Genomic DNA, 25309 nt, shown 5'->3' with positions numbered 1-25309 from the left:
CAACTTTGTTTTGCCGAAGATTTCGCGGTGGCTCCAATGCCGCTCAGTGAAAGGGAATGTATCAGTCATTTTTTTTTACAACCACCAACAAAGAATTCTTAATCTTATAATGAACTTATTGGATCCAGACATCTTGGATTTTGTTTAACTCGAACAGTCTGATCTTTCTAAATATATCGCTGCAGCTTTGTAAAAAGTTTCGTCGAACTAGTCGATGATACTCAAGCGATATCATTTAATGTCTATTGCTTTGACTAGGAAAAGTAGCAACGTATTAAAAATTAACATTACAGGAATATAGATATAGGAAAATTTCTGAAAGTGGAATATTTATTAAGATATCTTTCGGGCATTCGATAAATGATCAACAATTTAAATAAGAATGGTCAGTAACTTTATAATATGCCTTTGTATTGAAACAAACATATATCGAATTCATAATGTTCTAATAATACTTGTAGAAAGATCGAATGAGTCTCATCGTAAACTTCCCTTTAATTAAAGAGGTATTATCCTATCATGATACATGATGAACACACACACACAGAATTCTGTATAATTTGCCATGAAGTATGCAAATTATACAGGTACCTCGCCTTTCACAAGTCGCTCTCTTCGAAAACAGATCTCACAGCCGCTAGCCCTGACATTTACTGATATAGATCATCTCAAGTCGAATTAATTACTTGATATGTGATTGTAGGACGCCCATCAGCAATGTTATTTACGACGGCACATTTCTCTCGCGCTTTGCGCCTTATTTTTATTATGTAACTATCACGGATGTTGCATGCTGTAACGATTTGCGATAAAAGCCAATCGATGCTCCTGTCGCAAATAATCCAACAAGATGTTAATAATAATTATTAAGAACGCTCGGCTACCGAGTTTGGTGGAAATTTTTCCGGATATTACGCGATTTTTTAACAGGTCGATGACGATTCACCTGGCAGCTTCCTCCGATTAATGTTACGACTTTCTATTTTTATGCAACAATCGAAAAGGATTGTCCGAGCTTAACGACAACTGACACACACGGCTCGCGCAGGAACTGGATCTCAGGTCCGCAAAAACTCGGTGCGTTTGGCGCTCGCTAAGAGAAGGTGATGTGATTAGCGCGTGAACTATCTAAAATGTAAGTAAAAGTCGTTCTGTCGTCGTGGCACGCGCGCGTATTTCGGAAAAAAAAGAACCAGTATACACACACAATTACGTATAAATTATTTTATTATACATTATCAACTATTACATCTATGTTATGTCTTGAGATGCAGGTTTAATATTGAAAACTAGAATATAGTGGAATCTTTCCTTAAACAATTTTTCTAAAAATTATCTTTTTGTCTTGAAATGTGCAATGTGAAAACATGTTGATTAAGCAAAACTAAATTTAGTTGTAATTATGATTTTTATTGTGTTACCAATAATATGTCAATAAAATAAAGTAGTTTTATTAAGAGCTATATTAAAAAGTTCAATATTAAAAATTAGTAATAACGCGGTGTATATTGAAGGTAAATGAAAAAAGAGTAAATCTCCTAAAGAAAATGTGACATTTCCCATTTATTAAATAAGCGTATTAAGTTCTATTTATTTTGCAACGTGTAGAACGAACGTGAATAAAAATATTGTTCTGATGGTAGTTAGTAGTAGTTTATTGAGAATTATGCATGTGAATTTTTAATTGCACGAAAAATCATCAGTGATACATGTTATGACGAAACAAATGCTAATTTTTTTTATTCAATCTTTGTTGCGATTCTCAACATAATTCAACTGCAATGCGGCGTAGACTGAACGTATAAAAATTAAAGAATAAATTTTGAAAATATTGGAAAGGCATAATTATCTTAATGCAATATATATTATATCGCGTTTTAGTAGGAGATACAAATGACTCTCGGCTGACTTAGCGCGAATCGACTTGTTTTATAATTACGTAGCTGCGACAAAAAGAGGAAAGTTATACGTGTTCATTACGCCGATAAAGGAAAGCAAGTTCTGCCGACATCTGGCGCACCGGACCGTCGCACCACGCCTTGCATCAGAATGTCTCGAGAGTGAACGCGGAATCGCGATATACTGCGTGCACGCGTGTCGTGTCACGATAAACTACATATCGAAGACAAGGGAACGAAAACTCGATCACGAAAATCGACAAGTCATCACGCGTAACATTTGCGTGTACTTTTCTTTTCAGGAATAATCTTTTTTCAAATATCATTATAAATGTATATCTATGAGTTTTATATGTGCAATTTTACTATGCATGGTAATTGATTGCTGTTACGCAATATTAAATATGATATTATAATAATAAACGAATTAACTTTATTCCTCCGATGCACCATATGTGGGATGCAACTTCATTTTAATTGCTTTAGTTTTCCTAATTATATATTTACAAGTGTACTATCTCGATAATTAATATAATCTAACGGTTCCATTGTGTTTGCGGAAGTTTAAAAGGAGCTGTATCGAACTTTTCTCCGGTAGAACTGATGCCTCGATACATATGTGCTCGATTGAGCGGTAGACGCCGATCTCGCGGTAGAATCGAGTAGATCGCGGATTATATTGTGAAAGGTGGACTTGGGCGGTGGTCCGTGGCACTCTCCACGTATCAGGTATGCGCGACGTGTAAGCCCCATGCGTGGAGATTAGGATCCTAAACCAGAAGCTGAAACGCGATGCTGGCACGAGCCAACTTCGTTCCTATTATAGCCACTATTCCACATAACTATCATCATATACCATTATGAAAAAATGAAAGAAAAAAGTATGTACGTTGCATTTTAATGAATACATTACATCTTTCTTATATTATAAAATTAAGATATATTTTTATATATCTTAACTGACGTCATTTGCAGAAGAAATTTATATCACTTCCGCGTCAAGAGTTGACAATATTGTTTAATTAAAATTAAAATTAAATTTTACATACAATTTCCATCGCGGACAGTGTAATAAAGTAACTTTTAGGAATTATCTATTGTAATTACATAACGTTATTTATATTTACCGTTATAATTTACACATGTGATATGTATTTCCCTGCATATGTTATGACGAATGTAAAGATAAATTGCCATTCGATATGAATGATGTGCAAAAAATATAGACTGTCGAACACTAAGAATTGGAGGAATGCGAAGGAAAAATCGATTGGCGGATTCGATCCAACGCAATGCACGCGGATTTTTATTGTACGCGCATTCGGAAAGGCCGAGTGCGAAGGTATCGTTAGGTCTTTAGATATTACACAACGATAAAATTCTTGGGTGTGTCCCGATGTAGCCCGATGGCGTTCTTCGTAGGCTGGAGAAAAATGTTAATTGCGTCTTCAATCATTAAAATAGGGGGATTAGGAATCTCCATTACCGGTGCATAAATTTGGCATGACTTGATTTTGCTGGCAAGTAGATTGATTAGGTTGTCCAATTGTATATTGATCAATATCATTATAAATTGATCCAAACCAGAAGGACGCGTCCTTCAGATTAAATCTCTGCTATTGATCTCGTGGTTATATCCTGTTTTAATTCGCACAGCATTATATAATACATTCTTGTGTTTCATCATGTGATACATTATGCGCTTAAATATGAATAAGACTTTAACGTCGATCCTAAATTGTTTTGCAAGTGTACTTTAGATTTTTCGGACAAAGACGTAAATTAATTCTAATACGCGTAATTGCGAAATGAAAAAAGTGGAGACACATGTGCAAGTAGAAATTGAGAATAACTAAATCTTAGAAGAAATATAATTTTCCAGTAAGAGAGGTAGACTCTTCTAAAGCGGAAGAGAAAACATCGGGGAACAAGAGGTAGAAAATACTGTCTCGTTCGAAACTCGTGTGGACAAAAGGCAAATGTAATCTAAAATATATTTAACACTAGAACTACCGAAGATTAACCTATACTTATTTCTACCGAAGGGGTCAAAATGAAAAAAAGAGAAAACAAATTTATAAAGCTAATTATATATTTCAATAAAAGTCAGAGAAAATTTCAGAAATTGTGATGTTTTAAAAATAAATAATAATTATATAAAAAAAATATCAAACAAGTTATTTTGACCCCCTTGGTAGTTCTAGTGTTGAACTAATCATAGTATCTATGCTGATGCAATTTGTCCCTAAATTATCAATAAATCAGTGTGTTATCGAAAATATTCCGACGGCGACACCAACCAGTTTTACGTGCAATAATTAAATAAATGTTGAGAGCAACGATCTTAAAATATCTATAAATAACATATATACACACATACAATATATACGATTGCTCGACTTTCTCTCTCTTTTCTCCCTCTTTCTTTATCATTTGTAATTAACCGTGTAAGATGCTAATCCGGCATTGACGTCGATGTTGGTCGCGGAATGTCCTTGAGGACTGGCTGAAATCGCGAGCGAAGGATATGCGGATTGCAGCTGCTGACCTTGCGATTCGTACTGCGATTCGTACTGCGACCGATACTGCGGTCGATATTCCGGCTGGAACCGCGGGCTCACCGTTGCCGGCCGATAATTGACAGGCGGGTTATATCTGAAAATTCGAAAAATTGGGTTAACCGATTCCTTTCCCATTCCTGTTGAAGCGCGGAGGTGCGACCGATTTCCCGCCAAGTTGAGCAAGTCACGATCTCTGTACTTTCGAGTGATTCACTTGACATTTAGCCCGCTCGTTATCGCTTTGCGTTCTCCGCGGCGAGCCGATCTTCCCGCATGCATTTTAATTCGATTGATTCGGTCGAATGAAAATTGACATACTTCGTCGAGCAAAATTGAGAACCTTAGTACAAAAGCCATATAAAGCAAAATCGTGAATCTTAATGCAGAAGTTACGTAAGTTCATTTGCCAAATTTTTAGCAGAAATAATTAATCTTTATTATAATTAATCTCTCAAATTTGAGATACGCTCTAAATTTTTATGTATTAATTACTGTATATCGATGCTTAGAGAAGTCCATTCAAAATTTATTAAAGAATTCCGCATTAAAATTAAGACATTTTCGAGATAGTCTGTGCGTTTATTGCGACCCACCTCGGTTTGTTATAACCAGCCGGTGCAATCTGTTGCGGCGGATTGTAGGCGATTGGTTGCTGTTTATACTTAGGTTGGTCCTCGTAACGTTCCCCGTTGGTGTAACGCGGATCGGTATGATAGATCGACGGATCCTCGCGGTACTGTCCGTCGTCTTCAGGCTCGTTGCCGTTAATGCTGTTACCGGTCAAGGTTGGCGGGGGCACGTTTATCCCAGGACCGACCGGCTCGAAGCCGCGCCTGGACGCGCCGTATTCGATCTCGCGTACATTCCCGGTGTCGTCCACGAAGCCGTACTTACCGTAAACCTCGCCGGTCGGACTCTTGGACTCGATCTTGTACGAGCCGTCCGCCGCCTCGAAACCGTAACTGTAACTACCGTCCTCGTTGTGCCTGTCGAAAATTGACGGTCCATATTTCGAAAATTGTCAGTCCACCCGCATACACACGCACACATTTGTCAAAATTATAAAAAAATAGAATAAACTGTAGCTGTGTAGAGTAAGAATTAAAGAAAATTGCATTATATATAATAAAATAACTTTCACATAGAAAAGAAATTCAAAGGTATTCATTGCGTTGTTTCGCTTTCATTCGGTTACATAATTCTGATATAGCACTCACTTGTTTATCTGTTTTAAGATAGGTACCGGTGTATTCACAGGATACGGTTGATTGTGCTGGGCGACCGCAAGGCCGAGGCAAAACAAGAGAAACAGCACCTGGTGACACGAATTTGCATAAAAACGTCGGTATTCGGAACACTTTCCAATGGCCTCGTACGCGCATTCGAGGAAAGTCGATGACGAGATGGCGCGAACACGAGATGCGCTATTATCGTAATTTTCTGCCAATTTTTTAAAATGAATATAAACAGCTACGTGAAATTTAGCATTCGTCGATATATACTCGTTTCTTCACAGAAAGAATAAACGCCGGTTGTAATGACAATATCTGACTGCTAACCACTGAAACATAACTACCATCCTGGAACCCCACTGTTATAAACACGATTATTGTAATTCCTCTGTCTGCGAAAGGTGCCTTTAAAAGAATTTATAGTAATAACGTAACACACACTTTATACAACTGCGAGACGCTCATACATATTGCTCTTTCACTGAAATTAATATAATCCTTGTAAAGTCAATTTTATTCATGGAATACAAAATATTCACTCTTGTAAATTCTAAAAATTAACTTCGATATTTTACGCTAATTAATACACAATTATCATACAAATATTTGTACATGTCCCAATTACCGGAATTAAATTTAGCTTCAAAAACAAAATAATTCCTGTTATGTCAGCACTTACGAATGGATGAAACAGGTGAAAGAGAGAAGAAAAAGGAGTAACGATACTCACGGGAAGACGCATGTCTGGTTGGTGATGAGGCACAAGTGATTGTGTTATAGCTTTGCGTTATACGCCGAGCAAGTCTACTTATATAGGTCCCCTTCGGGAGCGGCGGGGCCCGCCCATGGGCCCGACCTCCGCCTTAACTTCAGCACGCGAGTTCGTCTTACAAAGAGATTGAAAATTTCTGTTGCACCTCTCGGCTTCTTCCGATTTTCATTCACGACAAAAATATAACTTCGTATTACGCATGATACACAAATATTAGTAGTGATGAACGAACCGATGATTATATTAAATGCATATAAATAAGTACAATTGTCACGGTAGTCGCAGGTTTAAATTACTACGCGGGATGGTTCAGAGTTACGTTCCACTCTTTTCAAACTTTCGAATATGTTAATACGTTGGAATAAATCAGCTAAACGAGTTTTTCTGTTCTTCTTCCAATATTACTACCATTTGCTTCTTATGTAAATTAATGTAAAAAAATATAAATTATTTGTTTGCACTTCTTCATTGTTCTCTATAGTAAATAGATATTTCTAAAATTTTTTTTCGTGCAAGTATAAATAACATTTTGGTATTATTAAAAGCTATTATTAAAATTATTTTCATACTTATTATTTTTAAGATTAAAATTATTTTTCATATTAATGTTAATAATTGTATCATAAATAGTCGGACATACACGTGAGAGTAATTGTATTTTAGAAATAATAATTTAGCTATTATTTCTCAGTCTGAAGAAATTCAGTTAAGAAATTACATATCACCTTATAATATGCATATTGCAATCAACAATAAGTAATTCTACCTCGATATTGCTTAAATGACTGGCAGACATGCAAGCACAAAGTGGCGTCAATCGAAAGGAGCCCTTGACCACTCAAAACGTCCTTGATTTTCAGAGATGTAATTTTGCAGTGCGCGAAACCCTCTTGTATTTCCATCTCAAGGATGTCTGTGTCCGCAAGATACATTTCTCGTTAGAGACTTCAACGATGGAGATTTTAATGCCGGTGATTTCGACATAGGACACTCAAGTGGCACATACAGCAATATTTTAATTACCAATTTTATTAATCCCAAAAATTTCTTAATTAAGACTACTCGATTCGGGCCAATTGGGCGTGATGTTAAATGTTCTCCAATAAAAAATTATATTTGCACATGTATAATGTATCGGAAGAATAAAGATTTTTGTTATCCGAAGGTATATGCTCTTTTTGGAGCACATTAGATTTCTTATTATTTTGTAGAAGTTTAGATTTATGTATGTCCATCTATCAATTGCTACAACAAATTGTTCTTCGCGTATTAATTATTTTTAACATTTGTTGGCATCTACCAAACAAATAAGTTTGACCATTGAACAAATAAGTATATCTTTTCCAATATTGTAGTATGCTGTAACGGTGCGCAGTACCGTAGCGATTTTGACGCGTAATTGTACAAGCAATGAACATCGATTTTGTAATTATACGAATCATCAGGTTAACCCAGAACTTTCCCGATCATACAAGAGAACATCTTGACATTTAACGTGGCAGACATAAGGGTGATGCGGAATATCGCGGCGCAATATAGTAAAGCCTACTGCTTTTACTACCTTGCGGCGTACGTTTCGCTGCCGTGAGAATCGTATAGTGTGAAAATAATAACGTCGATCATACTAATGCGCCACTAATTATCCCTCGCATATATAGTAATGCGAATAATAATTCAAACAAACATCGTTCTGAAATAAATCAAACTTCGAGCGAAATTTTATAAAAACTATTTCGCCTATTTTTCAGAAATATCATACATTAATACTCTGTTAAAATGTTTTATATTTTTTAAAATGGTGGCTTGTTACGACAGGCCTTTTTTAGAATAGCTAAATTTAAATATAAAAGCAAACAAGTAAACTTCATTCAGGAAATTTTTTCTCTCTTCAAAAACGACAGATTGCTATAAGGAAGTATTACAATTGCACTGTTCTTCGAGAAGAGTGGCGGTGAAAGTATGCGAGGACAGTGCTCCGGAATTTACATTCGAGCAATGACAAACAAAGCAGACGGAATTCCTTTGCAATTGAGTGACAGCCGTAACTAGAGAGTTTATTACCCGTCTCATTGATCGCATGTCACACTCGTTATATCTTTATGCAACGTGGTTGCGTGATTGCGTAGGTATAATTCTTACGTGATAGCTCTCGCCGCGCGAATGACCACGGCGTTGAAGACAATGAACATCCGCTTTCCGCGAAAACCTGCGATAGTTCCAAGACCGAAAGCGAATTTTAATTCCACCGAGTTTTCCGCTCGTAACATCGATTGCATACAATTATTTCATAACGGATATTGCATAAGTGTACTTTAGATTTATATTATTCTCACGTATCGATTACAACGCTTAACGTTCTTTAAAATCTTTTTCTATAAAGTGTTATTTATAGAAATAAAATGTAAAATTGACGAGAAAATAATGCAGTAAAATCTTTTTGATTTAAAAGCAATTTTTTAAACTATTTAGACAATAGTATCACATCAATATTATTTAAATTAATAAGAGATATGTAGAGTTAAGCGTTAGTCGAATAGGATGATAATATGTGGTGTGAAGATTGTGGAAAAAAAAGGTGTGACCACAACGGGTTAAGTTTATAATAGCTAGGTAAGTTAATATTACAACCTTATATAATTAATATATATATTTTTTAAATATATATTTTTTCACACAGGAATGTTCCACAATTTTCTGGAATTGAGCAAGAGATCAACAGCGACAAGTTAACTTCGAGGCGTAACACGCACTAAATTGACCAAAACTCCCAAGCTCCCCAAGCTTGACGACCAATTTCAAATTTAATGTCTCCTCCGAAAGATAGCCCAGTTTCTCCGCACAAGCCCCACTCGTGCGGGGGGTGCAGTTTGGAATATAAAAATTCCTGTGATCAGGTGGACTCGAACCCGGTTCCTTGGAGTTACGAGTCTGGCGCTTTACCACAAGACCACACTGCCACCCTGTGATTATCAGTGGATCCTGATATGCATAAGTCTACGTTACTACTCTATGGCCGGTATTCAGATCTTATATTTAAGATCATGTCTGGTCAAAGGCAATCTTAAGACTCCATCCAACCAATGAAATGACCATATTAGCATCTTAAGACATTACTTAAGACGATCTTGAAATAAGATCCGGCTATGAATACCGGCCTATGCAACCGCGAATATTTTTCGTATATCTTGGTTGACGAAAAGAGAGTATGAAGTTCACCATCAGCCCGTAAGGTATCGACACTGCGACGTCCGAGCGAATGCAGGACTGACGCCGAACCTCGAGCTTTCATCTCGACTTTGCTGCAAGAGGAAAGTCAATCGGTAGGCTTAAGTGCTCGCGTTTGATCCGCGAGACTTATCTTTCAATGTTTTAAATAAAAAATTAATACATATCTTGATATCTTTAGTTACGGGAAAAAAGTAAATATGTATAAAAAACTTAGAAATAGTGATAATGATGAAAAACATAAATAAAATATAAAAATGTAAGTAAAACATAGCCAAAAAAAATCTTCTAAGCGTTATTTTCTTCTAATTTTTAAATTTTCAACAATTAAAGAACATTTCTTGCTAAATTTGCAATACATATATATTTCTGAGATTTAAAAATCAAAGCACTAGTTTCCATTTAAAGACACGCATATTCTCGACGTACCTTCTATCCTCGTAAAATATGTAGATCGCGATAATAAAAGTGACACGTGTTTGTACATTAATTGTTTCTCGTTAATTCGCGAATTTTGATTCATTCTGAAGCTCCGCGCATTTTTCATGTATACATACGCATTCGCCTCCCCAAGTATGATATACGAAATTGAAGCGTCACATAAAACAGATTAAGTTGATGTACAATGAAAAGGTAATCATTCCCTCTCCCTCTCCTCTACGCGCCATTCCGTTTATTTTATTATCGTAAGTCTCGCTACATGTATCTCACGCATGCCTGTTATTCTGCCATCGCAATAAGTGTCAGAATGTCGTCATATTAAAAACTTAAGCGAGTATGCAGTTGGGACCGCATCTCGTTCGGAAGAGAAAGAAAAAGGAGGTGTCGGTCGAAGTGACCGAAGGAAAAAAATGATCCGACAATGAATATTCCCGTCGAAGACGCTTGACTTTATTCTTGTTGCCCTTCTACTCGCGAATTATCGCCGCAAAGGAAAAACCAGCTGTTAAATCATTACCTTCTTTTCTTTCGTTCGTAATTCGTTATAACTACTCCCTCGTTCCCTTGTTCTCGTGTCTCGCGTTTCACGTTCCAATATTTCAGGCTTAATGTAATTTACAATATCGAGGAGAGACACAAACCGCGATAATAAGCTGCTGTCAAGTTTTTTTTAAAAACGTTATCGTGAAACAAATATACAGCGATTACATGCGAATGATTGCACTACATTATATTCTGTACATTTTCAAATTGACAATGAAGATAACAAAAAGTTTAAGCTATTGCTGACAGAGTCGCGCAAAACATATTTTCTCGCCGTTAACATCGGAGTTAATGTTCAATAACTCAAGAGTCAGAAATCTTTGAGCATGCATGATTTCTATATGGATGATTACAATCTCGTATATAATAATATATATTATATATGTATATATAAATTTTTCAGGTACAGCAAATCGAGAAAAAAACGGTGGTCCAGACTTCATTTTATTGCGAGAGTTTTGATCCCGCAACAGTTACGGGGACAGTTAGCGGGACGACGTCCGGCGTCGTAATTAACTGCCGGGTCCGACGTCGTATAGTACAACGATTCGATTAACATTGTACCCGTGTGCCAGTTGCATGATTTCCCAGTAACGAGTCAGGTGCCATTTATTCCTGTATCATCGGCGGCCATCTGCGGCGTAGCTCCACGCTGCCACCGCGGTGTAATTTACAGCAGCGCGAGCGTAAATAATGAAAATTTCCGTCTGTCGAAGGGGGCTATCCTCAAGGTCTTCATGCCGCAGATAATGCTAACCGGGGCTACAATTATCATCGGCTCGAGATACTCTCGAATCAAGGATGAATCACGGCATTGGGAGCGCCGCGCCGCGCCGCGCCGCGCGGGTCCCGGCGCGACCGGTTCGACTTTATTCAAATTATTTCGTCCCGATACATCATCATCGAGAGCCAATTATTGCTCGTCCCGCGCCGTATTCCGTTTTGTAATTAAGTTGCACCTGCAATTGAATGCGCCCTGTCCTACTATGTCATGAATAAACGACTCTTCACGAGTGCGACGCTGATAATATATCAGCGACGATCCGCGCGTACCAGGCCGCCAATTAGCGACGGTTAGTCGTCCGAAAAAGACGTCCCGATCGATCGTGCGATGGGCTAAGTCGCTATATCAAGATGTTTTCCGTCAGGAAAAGGAAAGGAAGACGGGTCGAACAACGCGGCTCTTATCAATCTGCTCGCGCCGCGGTCATTTCGAACTCGCATACGGGTGTGCCGATCGTAAATAACGCTTTACGAACTTCTCGCTGCTGATAAATCAGACCGTTTATGATTCCAGTTGCTGCCCGCGTGTCAATTAGTCGGTTATTAAGTCGGTCAGCGACACGTCGCGATGCCGGAACCCGAAGAATATGTGACGTGCGACCGCGAAGGACGATTCTTTTGGCTCACTTTGTGAATCAGTAGTTGCTTAACGCAAAATCACTGTGAATCACGTACGAAACTATTTCCGAGAATAGCCGATGACACGTAAGTATATCTTATCAGTCGTTTTTCGCCGAGCATAATAAAAGCAACAAAATGTTAAGTACAAAATGTAAGTACATTCGCATCGTTTTCATGTATTCGAATAAGATCCCGTTGAATCGGCGCTCGGTGCACATTGACAGGCCGTTACGGCATCATGAAGCACCGAAATTACGATTATGGCGCGTGAAAAATTTGTCCTCGACAGAACAAACAACGAGTGCAACAAAAATTCCGAAATTATCATACGAAAGTCGATGGACGACTTTAACAAATTTAAACATGATCGCCGAGGTTCCTTAGCCCTAGCCCGCATGCGATAATCAAGAAATACGCACTATTAACGACAGTTCTCTCTCTCGTTAGACCGCTTACGAAAATATTTTATCGAGCATTCTGGTGAAGATTCGTGCCGATAATTTCAAGCGCGCTATTAAGTTCATGCATTGAAGACTCGAATACATGTCGTTGCCGCGGGGCGTTCCAGATTAAATCCGCATTTAAATTATAGATTTCTCTTTCCATCGATTGCTTTTTCTTTTTCGCTCTCCTACTCGAATTTTATTCTTTGTAAATATATGTTAACGCGCTTGAATTCTTTTCACGAAGTAATGCGATGCGCGTGGCAAATAATCGAATATTTTTATCTTTATTAATTTTGATCCTGATCGGTTGACTTCGAACTCGTCTCGACGGGACATCGAATGGTTCGTTTCGATCGCTCGCTAATTCTTTTGAATTCGCAAAAGGCACAACGAGACAACTGGCGCCATGTAGCTTTTCTTCGCCTGAACGATCGCACATAGTTGCAATATATTCGACTGTAGATTATGCTAATTAATTGCCGCACGCTACCGCTTTCTGCTCACGGCTATTTTCTCCATAGGTGGTCGTTGCTATCGTATTTGAAGTATATTTTATCTTCAGATTGTATTATCTTGATCAGCTTTACGATCTTTCTTAAGGACGGTTTTTATTATAATATAATTCTCCTACCGCCAATAAATATCACTTTTGCCCAATTAAGAAGATATGCGACTATCGTCGCGTCTCTATGCCATTCCAAAATCACCAGTTAATTTAATTGAAAGTGTTTTAGGCGGCATTTTAGATACAAAACTGCTTATCTCGAGATATCTTTATCTACTCGATTTTCTTCTGTTGTATTTTTTGCAGTCATAAAGATTGTGATAAAGATTGATGTGATCATTGAGAAACTCAACGTTGATTAAATTTTCAGATTATCTGGCTGACATTGATTTTGTTTCACAAAGTTCCCTCATCTATCACTCGTAAACGAGAAATCAAGGCAATCCACCGACGCGTCATTCTTAATTTGCTACGATATAAATGGGTTCATGTAATCGAGTGTCGTACAGCGTAGATAGGTCGTTAAATGTATATTTTTTCGCCAACATTTTCTCATTCCACTTGCATATGGGAACGAACGTAAGCCCGTTCTCGCTGATCGCGCTATGCAAATCGAGCTCGTCCAATTTAATTCTTATTCGGTATGTCCTTTATACCGTGATATGCATTATTGTACGTTAAAGACAACCATCTCGTTGTTCAATGCACAACGTGAAGCATAATGAAGACGGGGGAACATTATTCATAAGAATGGATAACGACGTGATGATTAATGCCAAACAAGATTAATGACGAGAGGAAGCATAGTTCACGCGTGAACAATTGCGAACAATCGCAATTAGGACAATGTCATAATACATCTTCACTTTACGCTGTTACATCGTGCAAGAATGTATTTTTCCGAGTGCACTTAAAACTCATTTAACTTAATATCTTGACTTGATAAATTCCACAGATTTTAGAATATAAAAATATATTTAAAAAACAAACTATTTTTTTTTTAATAAAATATCTTTGCTTCAAATTCGTTAGAGAATATTTTATGCAAGATTAATATGGTAACGATGGGCCATACTTCTATCTCTTGTGTATGTAATACTTTACTGTCACGATAGCGAAGAGCACGAAAAGGGATGGCGAATCTTTTCTATGGGGCAGTTGCATTATGCAAATCGATTGTCGCCGTGTTTCAGATTTCTTCACAACGTTGAAAAATCATTCGCCGTTGGTCCGACAGAAATTCGACCCGCTGCTCAGGTCGTCTCTCCCGCATCGTATCGGGGTATAAGTACCGGTTGACCTTGCGAAAAATGCAGATCCGCGCGCCTCTCGCAATGGACCGTCCGAATTATGCGGAACAACGCCCCGTCACAGAAATTGGACCGGCTACGTCGCGACAATCTTTCGATATCATAGCTTAGCATATTAATTCCCGTGCTAGGTGTGTAAACATCTGCGGTCAGAAAACAAGCTGACGTTTCAAGACGCGTCGATCCACGATCGCGATAACGATGCGAATCGGTTTTGAAGATCAGTAATCGAGAACGTTACTTGAAATGTGTATACACAGTAGCCAAAAGGACGATGCAATTAAGCGATAAATTCCGATAAGTCAAAGTACCTGGCGTCCGCAAAAGTGTGCAGTTTTATAAACTTTGTTTATCAATTATATTATGTGAAAATATAGTGATTATCCGATTCGACAAATGTCGAGAAAGATAAATTGAATACTTACGAAATATTATACGTAATATATGTTTTATTGCTTTATGTCAGACTTGTTTTAAAACATGTTATCTTCTTGATTATATCTGCAGAGAACGATATGGAGGACGTCCAACGGTGTGTTATATTGCATGTCACACGATGTCCATCAATCCCTCGTAACGAAAGAGTGGAGGAGAGCAATGAGAAATAATAAAAGGGGTATTCATCGAGGCTGATGGATAGTTGTCGACAGGCAAAACGAGCTTATGATCGAATAATCGTCTAATTAATCAAGTTGTCGGAATTTGCGTAAAAGATATTCATCATTCGGACATATAGTGATATATATGTCCGCGTGTAATGAACATCGCGTTGCGTTAATCATTGATGACAAGTTTAGACAAGTGCGAATATTTACAAATTTGGATACAATTACAATTTCCTATCTTTTCTTTTTTACCTCTAGTCATAATAATCAATGTAATAAAAGCACGTTATGATTCTTTTTGTGCGTAACTTGAATCTTTATTAATCCTTATTCCATTCAGTTTTGTGTTTTGTATTGAAATGAAAAACTTGTAACTTTAATGATTCTTTATAGCTGATCATCTCTGTTATCAATCGAATTTGTGATAACAGAGAATATATTGTGTTGTATGTTACTCTGTATATAATATAAAAGAATATATGCAAAAGTGTGTGTTATATATTTAATTCTATCGCTGCGATTTCCACGTAAAGCCGCGATATGATCACACAAGATATATGGAAAACGTCCAGGGTCCCAAGTCCCAGAATTTTGGTCGGAATGCACATTGGAATCCCGCGGAATTCCACGCGAATTCTATTTTAGTCGTCAGGGGCCATCGTACGTTAGAACGCGCGGTGGTTGTTCTTCCAGGCCAGAGGTGGAGCTTCAACGGACCTAATCGCGAATGTTAAAAGGATCAGAGGAGTGGAGGAAGGTTTATCGACACTTGGCCTGATCCACCCCCGACATTCTCGTCCGAATATCGGCACTATTTATAGAGGGGACGGGATACGTGAGGGGACAAAAATCCGGCGCCACGTGAAAGTTGGTGTCACTCACGACGGTAGATTCAAATTTCTCCTCATCACCGGTCTCCATGCCATGCCGGCGTGTTTCCTTTGTTTCTCTACGAAAAGTATCGTTTTCCAAAAGGGCGTTCGCGCAACAAATCCCAAACTTAATCGGCATTAGTTGTATATACTAAACTAATTAAAGGGATACGTTGTTTTGTCTTATCTTCCAGCGCGTTTAGTAACGATTTTTTTACTGACTGTGAGTGTGAGTGTGTGGAACTATGAGATAGAAAATTTGTATCTGTTATGTTATAAATATATGTATGTAAATTTTTCGATCCAGTATCTCTCTTACGAAATGATTGCTGCACACTTACATAATAGTGTCGTCAAATTATCGTAACAGTGGACACAATCGAGTTGAGATCAACGCAGAGTTTAGACACACTCTATATATGAATGTATTACAACCTAAATATTATTTTATTTTATTATTTCCGAATGTTGTGATCCATGTTCGTTATTATCGCCCGGTTGTAATCTTAATATCGATCTAGTCGAATCCCAACCGGATTGCTACCATCTTACACGCTGTAGCACCATACAAAAATACATAATATTTAATTCGAAGTATCGCGGAAGTCAGACTTCGCTTTTTTATGCGCGTTGCAGATCGATTTGAAGAAGGCGTCTCCATTTAGAGCGGCCTTGCTCGGCCCAGCCCAATCCGCTCGTTGCGATTTAACGAACTCATTCTCATTTATCATCGATGTTTACCGAAACGACAAGGCCATCGTGAGCATCCTGCCACCTTCTCGACGTACTTACTCGTCGATTTTATTAACTGCTCGTGCAAGTATGTTCCCGATGAAATGCCTCGCATGATGCGAATGACGTTAACCGTGTCCATTACAAACTCGCTCTTGATCTTAATACGGATCTCTGCATTCTGAAAGCCGTCACCGATATACTTACGGATTCTTCCCAATACATTGACGAGAAGCAGCAAAAAAAGAATTTTTTTTATGTATGAGCTTAGAGCAGTCTGCACTTTTTTATTTATATTTAAAATTTTTTAAATAATGATTTGTTTTAATGCAAAAAGATTGATAAAATCTAAAATTGCACAATAGAAAGTTAGAGTATTGATTAAGCTTTATTAATATCTACTTATTAATACTTTGCCTTAAATCGATAAGTTTTTCAAATAAATTGTAATTGTTTTATAAAATCGAGTTTATAATGAATAAAATGACAGATAATGAAAAGAGCTAAGAATATATTTAACTTTTTACTTTAGTAATCGGTAATTCAATTCTCAATAGGTACTAAAAACCAGGTTTGCTTTTCATCGGATCACGCAGTTACCAAATTGCTGGCGAGATTCATACGTTTCGATAAACACTTTCATGGTCTGTCTATTTGCTTGAAGCTATTTACTCGCAAGACTTTTGCTACGATGTACCCCTATTCTTGACTCTGAACACATTACGCACGAGCTCGTACACAACGTCGCTCCCGTCCTACGATGATACGGCTATTCGTTTGAACGCTGAGCGCCAATCTTAATGTCAATCTCCGGTCCTGGGACCTGGACCCGCTACCGTCTTACGTGGGGATCCACGAAAACATAACAAAGTGTCGCGGGACCGACCGGCGCGGCGTGGCTGGTACCGCGCCGGCCGGCGCGGCGCGGCATATAGGGATCCGGTCTTGCATCCCCGCGCCGATTAATTTCAAGAATGCACCGCCATTTATAACAAGCCGGCATCCCGCTCGCTTAATGGTTACAGATAGCCCGTGGCGGAGCCGCTCCGACCTCGTATGTGCAACTGCATCCCGTATGCGTCACCATTTCTCATACAGACCGGCGAAGTACGCGCGTTACTAATAGCACTTGTAGGGATACCCGTTTCAACTTCTCGAAACAAGGTGGTGACTGCAAAAAAGGCAGGAACATTATTTCGGATGCACGCATTCGTCTTTGACGAAAAGAGTTGAGAATTCGATTTTTTTTTCCAAGCGTTTCTAAAAAGTAATTAACTAGAAGTGTGGTCAATATAACACAACATTTGGATCCTTAAAATTTAACTGTTATTCTACTTTGCAGTACATTTTAATGTGCTTTCTTCACGATCTCAATTCACCATCTTTCTTCTTTGATTCTTCCGTCTATCATGTGTCTTTCTCTCTCTGTCACATTGTAGTTTCTGCCTCTTATATAGCTCTCTTGTTATTCTCGTACTTTATTTACTTTAAGGGAATAACTTCGTTGTTTTAAGCGATGAAAATTATTTTACTAATCGTACTGATCAAGATTTTCTTGGGGGTAATTGCATTTCATTTTAATGAATAAACTATGTCATGATGTCATGTCGAATTAGGGCAACGTAATCGTTAATCGAAAATCCGGTATGCTGTTTCACAAAAGTTACCACTATTGCAGACTGATTCATACAGTTTCGTGTACCATTTGTGATGAAATCAAGCGTAATTAAGTTACTTCCCGTTGAATCATAGGATATCGATACGCGAGGCAAAAGTTTCTCTGAATGTTTGTATTATTCAAGGCCACTCGCATCAGATATATATACATATATTTCGCATTGAAGTTGGAAATACCAATACCATATTTTCTACCGTTCGTGCTATAGCCACTTGTGTGTATCGGAATTCACACATAAGCCTGCGTGTCTAAGTATGTGTATGATTAGAAAGCATTCTTTGAACACACGCACATTGGTTGACAGCGGTCAATTTGATTTCTCGATGCAATCTTCGTCTAAATCAAGAAACACTTATTCAAGATCAATTTCTCAAGAAGATGTGATGATAAGGTTTTTTTTTCTTCGTGACTACATAATTATAATTACATTACCATCGAGCGGATCGTATTGCGACGCATACTTTCAGAAAAGTCAATAAATACACGACTTAATTAATTACTTTATCCTTACATACATCTTGACTGTATAGTTAGTAACCAATTCCTGTATCTTGTTGAAATCTACTGACATTCGTTTCACATCATCTGATCTTTTCGCGAGGACTGTGATGCGACGATTTCGATAACACGCTGAATGCTCAGTCGCGTGTCGAGAGCGAAATCGAATGGATTTTAAGGACCGGAAATCATCCACTTCGCAATGATTCAGAGAAAATTATCCAAACTGTTCGATAATATGAAGAAATATGCTTTCCCAGAGAATCGGTCCCATTGGGAGATTGCTACCGTTCCCCTTTCGATTCCCCATCGATTTAATGGTCGCTGATACCTTGACACGCATATTTTCGTTCCCGACATAATGCGCTAGAAATAAAATCCGTCTTACGGAAAAGTGGGGTTTCCGTGATATGAAAACCGGGTGATATGCAAGTCATTCTGCAATTGATGATTCCGAGCACTATGTATTTGATTAAAAGCAATCGGATCCGCGTGAGAGAACTTATTGTTAGTTATTAAGTTCGATATTTGTCTCTTTGATATCTAAGAAACTGGTACAATCGTTAATAATAGTCTGATGGCCGGCTTATTAAATATTATCCCATACCTATTAAACAAATCCTGTTAAAAGCGGATTTCATTTCAATAATCCGCGTCGCGTTTGGACAAAAATAAAGTCGCAAATAAAGACGCGATTTAAATCGTCCGGCTACAAGATTTACGACTTCGCGCGCGCATTATTGTCCGAAGATTTGTTTGCTCGATGCATACCTCGCGAATACGAATGCGCAATAGATTGTCTCGAAAGCATATGTATTTTTTTTTTTTTTTTTTTTTACATAGGCATACATACAGGTAGAAAGAATCGCATGACAGGATCCTTAAAAGTTGCACAAAATACAAATCGAATCTGACAAATTTGTTTTTTCACATTTATTTATGCCTTATTTAGTATTACACATATTTTTTTTGCATTTTATTTTTAAATTGTGAAATAGAAGATAAATCATAGAATTGTTTTTGTCAATTATGAATCCAGTAGTAGCACATAATCAATTGGTATTAAAGTAGGCTATTAAATTTATGTAATTTCCCTAAGCGTCGGCTAGTAAGACATTTATTTCGACAACGAAAGCAACCATTTTTATGGGACTATAACCAAAGAAATCCGAGGAATGTATATAACGTAAAACTGGCGTTATATGTCAGGATAGCGTCACACACAGTCGAACGCAATATTTACGAATCTCGTGGGAATCAAAACCCCGGACTTTGTCGTTAAACGAATCCTCTTTCGCGGAGATCAATATTTTTCCCGATCTCCGTGAGAGAGCGAGCCGAGTGACTTACAGATACATTGTAGTCGCTACGGAATGCAATTACATTGTCCGCACGGACGCGAGGAATGCGCCGAGAATAAATACGAGTTTTTACAACGTGGAACTGGACCGTAGGCGAGACTGACGGTCCTTGTTCAAACTTTTCGCGACGATACCGCGCCGCATGTTTAAACAGGAAGAGACGTTTGTTATTCTTTATCCACCTCTCTCTTCACCGGCTCTTCTACACATCAATTAAATAAAATATTTCTTGAGATTTTATTTATTCATTATTATATTCATATTGTCTTTTATTTTTATTTTTATATTTGCTACATTATATTTTTACTTGTGTTATAACATTATTAAATTTTAATTTTTTGTTCAATTTTAAATCGCTTTCTTTTTCTCCTAAATTTTACAACAGACAGATTGCTCGAAAGTTGTTTTATACGTTTGTAATAATTCATCGCGTACGGTTAAAAATCCCTTGTCGCGATGGTATCCGAAGCACCCAGCCGCCACGATTTTTGCCGAACACTTTAGAAACCCCTCTTGCTTCTCCGGGCGCGAGATATGGATCCTCCGTCCTCCCGTATCTTGACCTTTCGCCGGCGAAATCGCGAAACAATGCCGACGCTCGCGCGGGAACAATGCGCCCATGGATATTCCTAGGTCGCGGCTGACCTCCGATATAAGACCCGGCCGCTACGTCGCTTGGATTCCTACGAAGGCCCCGCGCGAGTAAATGCACCGGGGTATAGGCACGCGAATAATGCAGATAAAGGGAAAATTTAGCGGCCCGCGCGTGCGGTATATACCGTATGCGCCGCATGCGATCCCCGAAGCATCCTCGATCTCTCTGGCGGCGCAATGATCTTCGCGAGATATGCCATGCGTCACAAAAAGCGCATCGATACCCAACAGGATATATATCGATACCTCACTTCAAAGAGAAGCAGTGACTGAAATTTCACACTCGGAGAAAACTCGTTTGAGATGATCTATCGTCATCTTAGAAAAATCCAATTGTCCTTGTTTTTTTAATTTAAGAAGTTACTCCCTAGATAGCAAGATGAAGTCTTAATGACGTTTTATTGACGTTAGAGACGTCATTAAGATGTTATTAATACGTCATTTGACGTCACTCTGCTACCTGGGTCAAATTCAAGAAAAATTTAGGATTTTCAGAAAGTTTTCCGTCTCTTGTAAGATACTGGTTTTTTTTCCTAGCGTGAGAAAAAAGATTACTGCTCCTAAAAGTACCAATGTCTAAACATATTTTTTTATTTAAAAACTTTTGAGTCTCTATAAAATATTAATGTAATGTTATATTATATTGTAAGTATACAAGATATTAATCGTATATTTTAATGATGAGATAAATTATGTGGCTAACTTAAATATTGTTCAAATTTTGATGAAATGGCAAACTCGCGGGAAGCTATCTGATCGAATATTTCGTTAACGATAGCTCGAGGAAAAATGATTAAATCGCAGTCTTGAGTGCGGGTTCTGAGAAATGCAAAATGTTCTCTCAAATATTCCTTTTTCGTAGAAACAAACGGTAGCCGAATGAAAATAAAGTCACGGCCCGTCGAGACGGCGCCAATAAATTCGCGCGTGGTTTAATCATCGGGAGCGACGTTCCGAACGAAATACGTTCTACGTTCGCTCGTACCGTGCGTGATCGAGTGTAAACGCGGTCCAAAAGCCCGATGTAACTTGAGCCGCGTTCAAGATATTTCGTGATCCGTATCCGGCGTGGAAAAACCTGAAGAAGGCGGTATATATCCTTGTCTTCGTGAGAGCGCGCCACCACGAAGGTCGTCCCGCTCATTCGCAAGGTCGGTTATTCATCCGCGCCCGTTGCACAAGGATTTCGTTAAATACGCTTTATACTCCCCGCCAGTCATCGTCGTCATCATATCCTCTATCGTAACGGAGGAACACCGGAACGAATAGCCGTTCCGGAAATTTTACCGCGTTGAACCCGCAACCATCAGTTCCGCGACCCCCCTGCCTCTTGATTTTCCATCCCGTAGGATGATTTCGAAAGAGCGGCCATCTTCCGATGACTGTCATTCTCGAGATTTAGGATTCCCTCGAGAGAATCAATTTTGACAAACAACATCACCTGGTACTACGTATAAATAAGTTAGAGACATCAAAAACGACGTGAAATGCAAATGTAAACTTGCAATCTTGAATGATTTTTATGCAAGATCGTAAAAGTTTTCCCGCACAAGCTAGTTCTTTGATTATATTGATCATAATGCCACGTTTGTGACTTATATTTGAAAATATATAGGAATAAAAACAAAAACAGACAATCAAAAAATTATATACGCACTTATATACGAGTTGTAGTGCCAAAAATGATCCGTGCGAAATCGCTCGTACAACTTACAGCCATTATTATCGATTACTTCACCGCGTGATTAAGATAGAAAGTTTGGTTCACTCATCCGCCCATTTTAGTACGTTTTTTCGAGATGAAGATATTTCGTAAGATTCATATATTACACCAGTGATCACCGAGTGAGCATTCCGAGGTATTTCTTTGTAGGTGAAACTTTAATGGGTTTTAATATTATTTTCTTTTTGTGCCAAAAGTTGTTAATCGCAGCATTAAACAGCTTGTTAATTAAGGTCTTAAATCGCAGTTTAATTATAATTTAAAGGATCATATATGAACAATACTGAAGAGAAGAGCCGGTGCGGTCGTTAAGGGCACGTGGGCTATATTTCCAGGGAACGCGGAAATTTTATAGATCGTTGCCTGTCTGCGACCGACGGCTTATACGACCTTCAGTTCGTGGTAACGAGCACCACACAACTAATTAGCGTGCTTTAATAGGACATTCTTTTTGCAAGCTCGTAAAACCAACAGCGAAATATCCGCAAACATCCAGGATGCAAGCGTAACGTACGTAGGTTTGCATTAATATTTATGAATTGTTTCGTGACCATTAATTATCATTGCATTCTGTCACCAACCTGGTGACAGACAGACTCGCTCACGTCCAATTGCGAAAGAGTACAAACGTTTTTTCGATCAGTAAAGGCACTTCTTCGTAGTTTTGTAAGGATAGGGAGCAATTTTAAAGGGTTTCGTGTCAGTACAAAAAATTAATTATTAGGCATTACCAGAGCAAGGTTCATTAAAAGTGACAAAATTAATTCTGCTAATTTGCACGTTTAGCAACTTCGAGTTCAAAGGGACAGGGATATTTTTCAATGCGGTTCGTAGTCTTGTCTCTGTTGTTTTGTATTTTAGAAATAGCAGAGTTAAGAATTCCGTCAACAAAGTGGCGACTCAAAATTCCTCGCTTTAGGAAAAATTCATTCTTAATTTCTAATAAAGATACATAGATCGAATCTCGAGCGATAATATATGTATCCTTAACATTCTTCTGCTCTATTCGTGGCCCCCAGGTATTCGAACATTAACATAATCCGAGATCGGAGTCAATCGGGATGAATTGGGACGTGTCGGAGGGAGCGTCGCGGCGCGGCGCGGCGCGGCGCGACACAGCGCGGCGCGGAGATTAAGAATCGCGCGTTAGAGAGAGGGTAAGAGCGGGCCCCCTCGCGAAGGAAGGAAGGAGGGGAGCGCTGATAGAGGCGATCGGTTCTCTCAGATCAGCTGTAAGAGCGGCGTGGCGCCGTGTGCCGCGGCTCTGACCCGCTGTCAGTTGCCCGAGCCCTGTGCTACGGTTAGGACCGCGTGTAATCGTCACCTTTTACACGACGACGTGTCGGACTAGCCACGGGCCATCCGTGCCGATCCACGTCGTCCTCGGCAGCAAGCGCGTCCTTCACGTCCCCGTTACGAGATCAGCGATCGGGCGAGCGATCGACGGTAATCGACGTCCGAGAGAGGCGAAAGGCCAACAACGCGCGGGGAGCAGCGATCGAGAGCGAGTGTGATCGACCGTAATCCGACCTCCGATCGGACCCTCCGTCCGCGAGAGAGATAGCTTGGCATGTCGTTAAATCGTTAGTCAATAATCGTCGATTACCACGGGCTATCGGGGAAATTTCCGAGCGAGCGTGGGTCCTCTCGTCGGGAGTCGCGAGTCGCAGAGAGAAGGGCAATTCGATTTAAGGGACGGACGTAATTGGTGATCCTCCTCTTTCTTTTCTTCTTCTTCTTCTTCTTTTGTGTGCCGTGGAGTAGTGAACATCAGACCTCCGACTCCCGAGGAGTCCCCGCGGGTGGCACGAACCCGGGGAGCTGCGAGCTGCGAGCTGCGAGCTGACGACGCGTCCAGGATGGTCTGGTAGAGGAGAGCGAGCAACCCCCTCGTTCGAGAGCGCGAGAAATGGCGTGCGGCATATCGGTCGACGCGATCACCACGAGCACGGTGCTTCTCCTGCTGGTAAGCCCCCGCGTATTGCTATTTTACGAGCGATCGGACCCCGAGAGGTCGATAACGCGCTTTTACGAGGGCGTAGTCGACGGCGACGGATCCGGTGGTATAGGCCAGAGCTTTCCTGCTATCGTCCGTCACGAACAACTATTGCTACTTAAAGTATCTCGACTTTACGAGGTTCTACGGTCGGATAATAAAACGTTTCTTAAAAATAAATGGATACAATTTAAACGTGATCTCGTTGGACCCCGGTGAAATACAGTGAGATTTAAGATGACGAAGATAATGCAATGCAATGAAATAATTATACTCTTGTTATTTCGTTAGCAATGAGATCTGTAGTGTCGGTTGGCTTTCGTAAAATCTCAACGCGTGTACCTTCGTATGCAGAGTGGCATTCACACACGGCGCGTGCAACGTGTCCGCTGGTGTACGTGGCTGGAGTCAAGGATAACGTCGTTATCTAGCCCCGTGCCCGCTATACTTACATCGAGTATACCTGGTGGTATACATGTAGATACACAATAAAACGTCGCCGTCGCGGGCGAATGCTACTTTCGTTATGCAAGCGCGGAATGTTAACTTATCGCGGTCCCTGCGAGCGATCATGCGCCTCTTTTCTTACGTAATGCAACGTAAGATGAGACCAACGCAAAAATTTCGTGAGCCGTACATTTTATAGACGAGAGAGAGAGAGAGAGAAAGAAAATAAATGTTATGGTATTTACATAAGTATCAACACAACGTCAAAGTGAACCCAATTGATACCTATAATCGGATGGCGGAATGTATCAAATCTGAATTAATACAATCTGACGAATGAATAAATTACTTATAATTAGGTAACTAATTTGCAAGTCATATTAGATAATTTTTTATGAGTAAGAGA

At 39.1% G+C, this 25309-nt stretch overlaps 3 protein-coding genes across 5 annotated transcripts in view; 1 reads left to right on the top strand and 2 right to left on the bottom strand.

Moving 5' to 3' along the window:
- The window catches only part of LOC139816087 (uncharacterized), an 84580-nt gene that overhangs the window by 37760 nt on the left and 21511 nt on the right, over positions 1–25309 (bottom strand). The window lies entirely within an intron of this gene.
- Positions 1342–6973, bottom strand: Cpr27 (cuticular protein 27). The gene is made up of 4 exons (XM_071783575.1): positions 6422–6973; positions 5677–5774; positions 5053–5445; positions 1342–4553 (listed from the first exon to the last, which is right to left on the bottom strand). Exons 1-4 carry the CDS (start codon positions 6431–6433, stop codon positions 4328–4330), a joined length of 729 nt encoding a protein of 242 aa, XP_071639676.1. The 5' UTR covers positions 6434–6973; the 3' UTR covers positions 1342–4327.
- LOC139816118 (uncharacterized) overlaps positions 23623–25309 on the top strand; it is a 41360-nt gene continuing 39673 nt past the window's right edge. Inside the window, exon 1 of the mRNA XM_071783466.1 lies at positions 23623–24426. Coding sequence (XP_071639567.1) covers positions 24370–24426 — 57 coding nt within the window. The 5' untranslated portion in view covers positions 23623–24369. The remainder of the gene's footprint in view (positions 24427–25309) is intronic.

Source organism: Temnothorax longispinosus, chromosome 1 (assembly GCF_030848805.1).
Source record: "Temnothorax longispinosus isolate EJ_2023e chromosome 1, Tlon_JGU_v1, whole genome shotgun sequence".
Classification (NCBI taxonomy): Eukaryota; Metazoa; Arthropoda; class Insecta; order Hymenoptera; family Formicidae; genus Temnothorax; species Temnothorax longispinosus.
This window is presented reverse-complemented; position numbering and strand designations above follow the sequence as displayed.

Bases quoted from the DNA above. Each gene is read 5' to 3' on its own strand.
- Cpr27 (XM_071783575.1), bottom strand. The intron at 5,446-5,676 runs GTGAGTGCTATA...AATTTTCGACAG, and splicing joins ATCTTAAAACAGATAAACAA to GCACAACGAGGACGGTAGTT. The intron at 4,554-5,052 runs GTGGGTCGCAAT...TCGAATTTTCAG, and splicing joins GCTGGTTATAACAAACCGAG to ATATAACCCGCCTGTCAATT.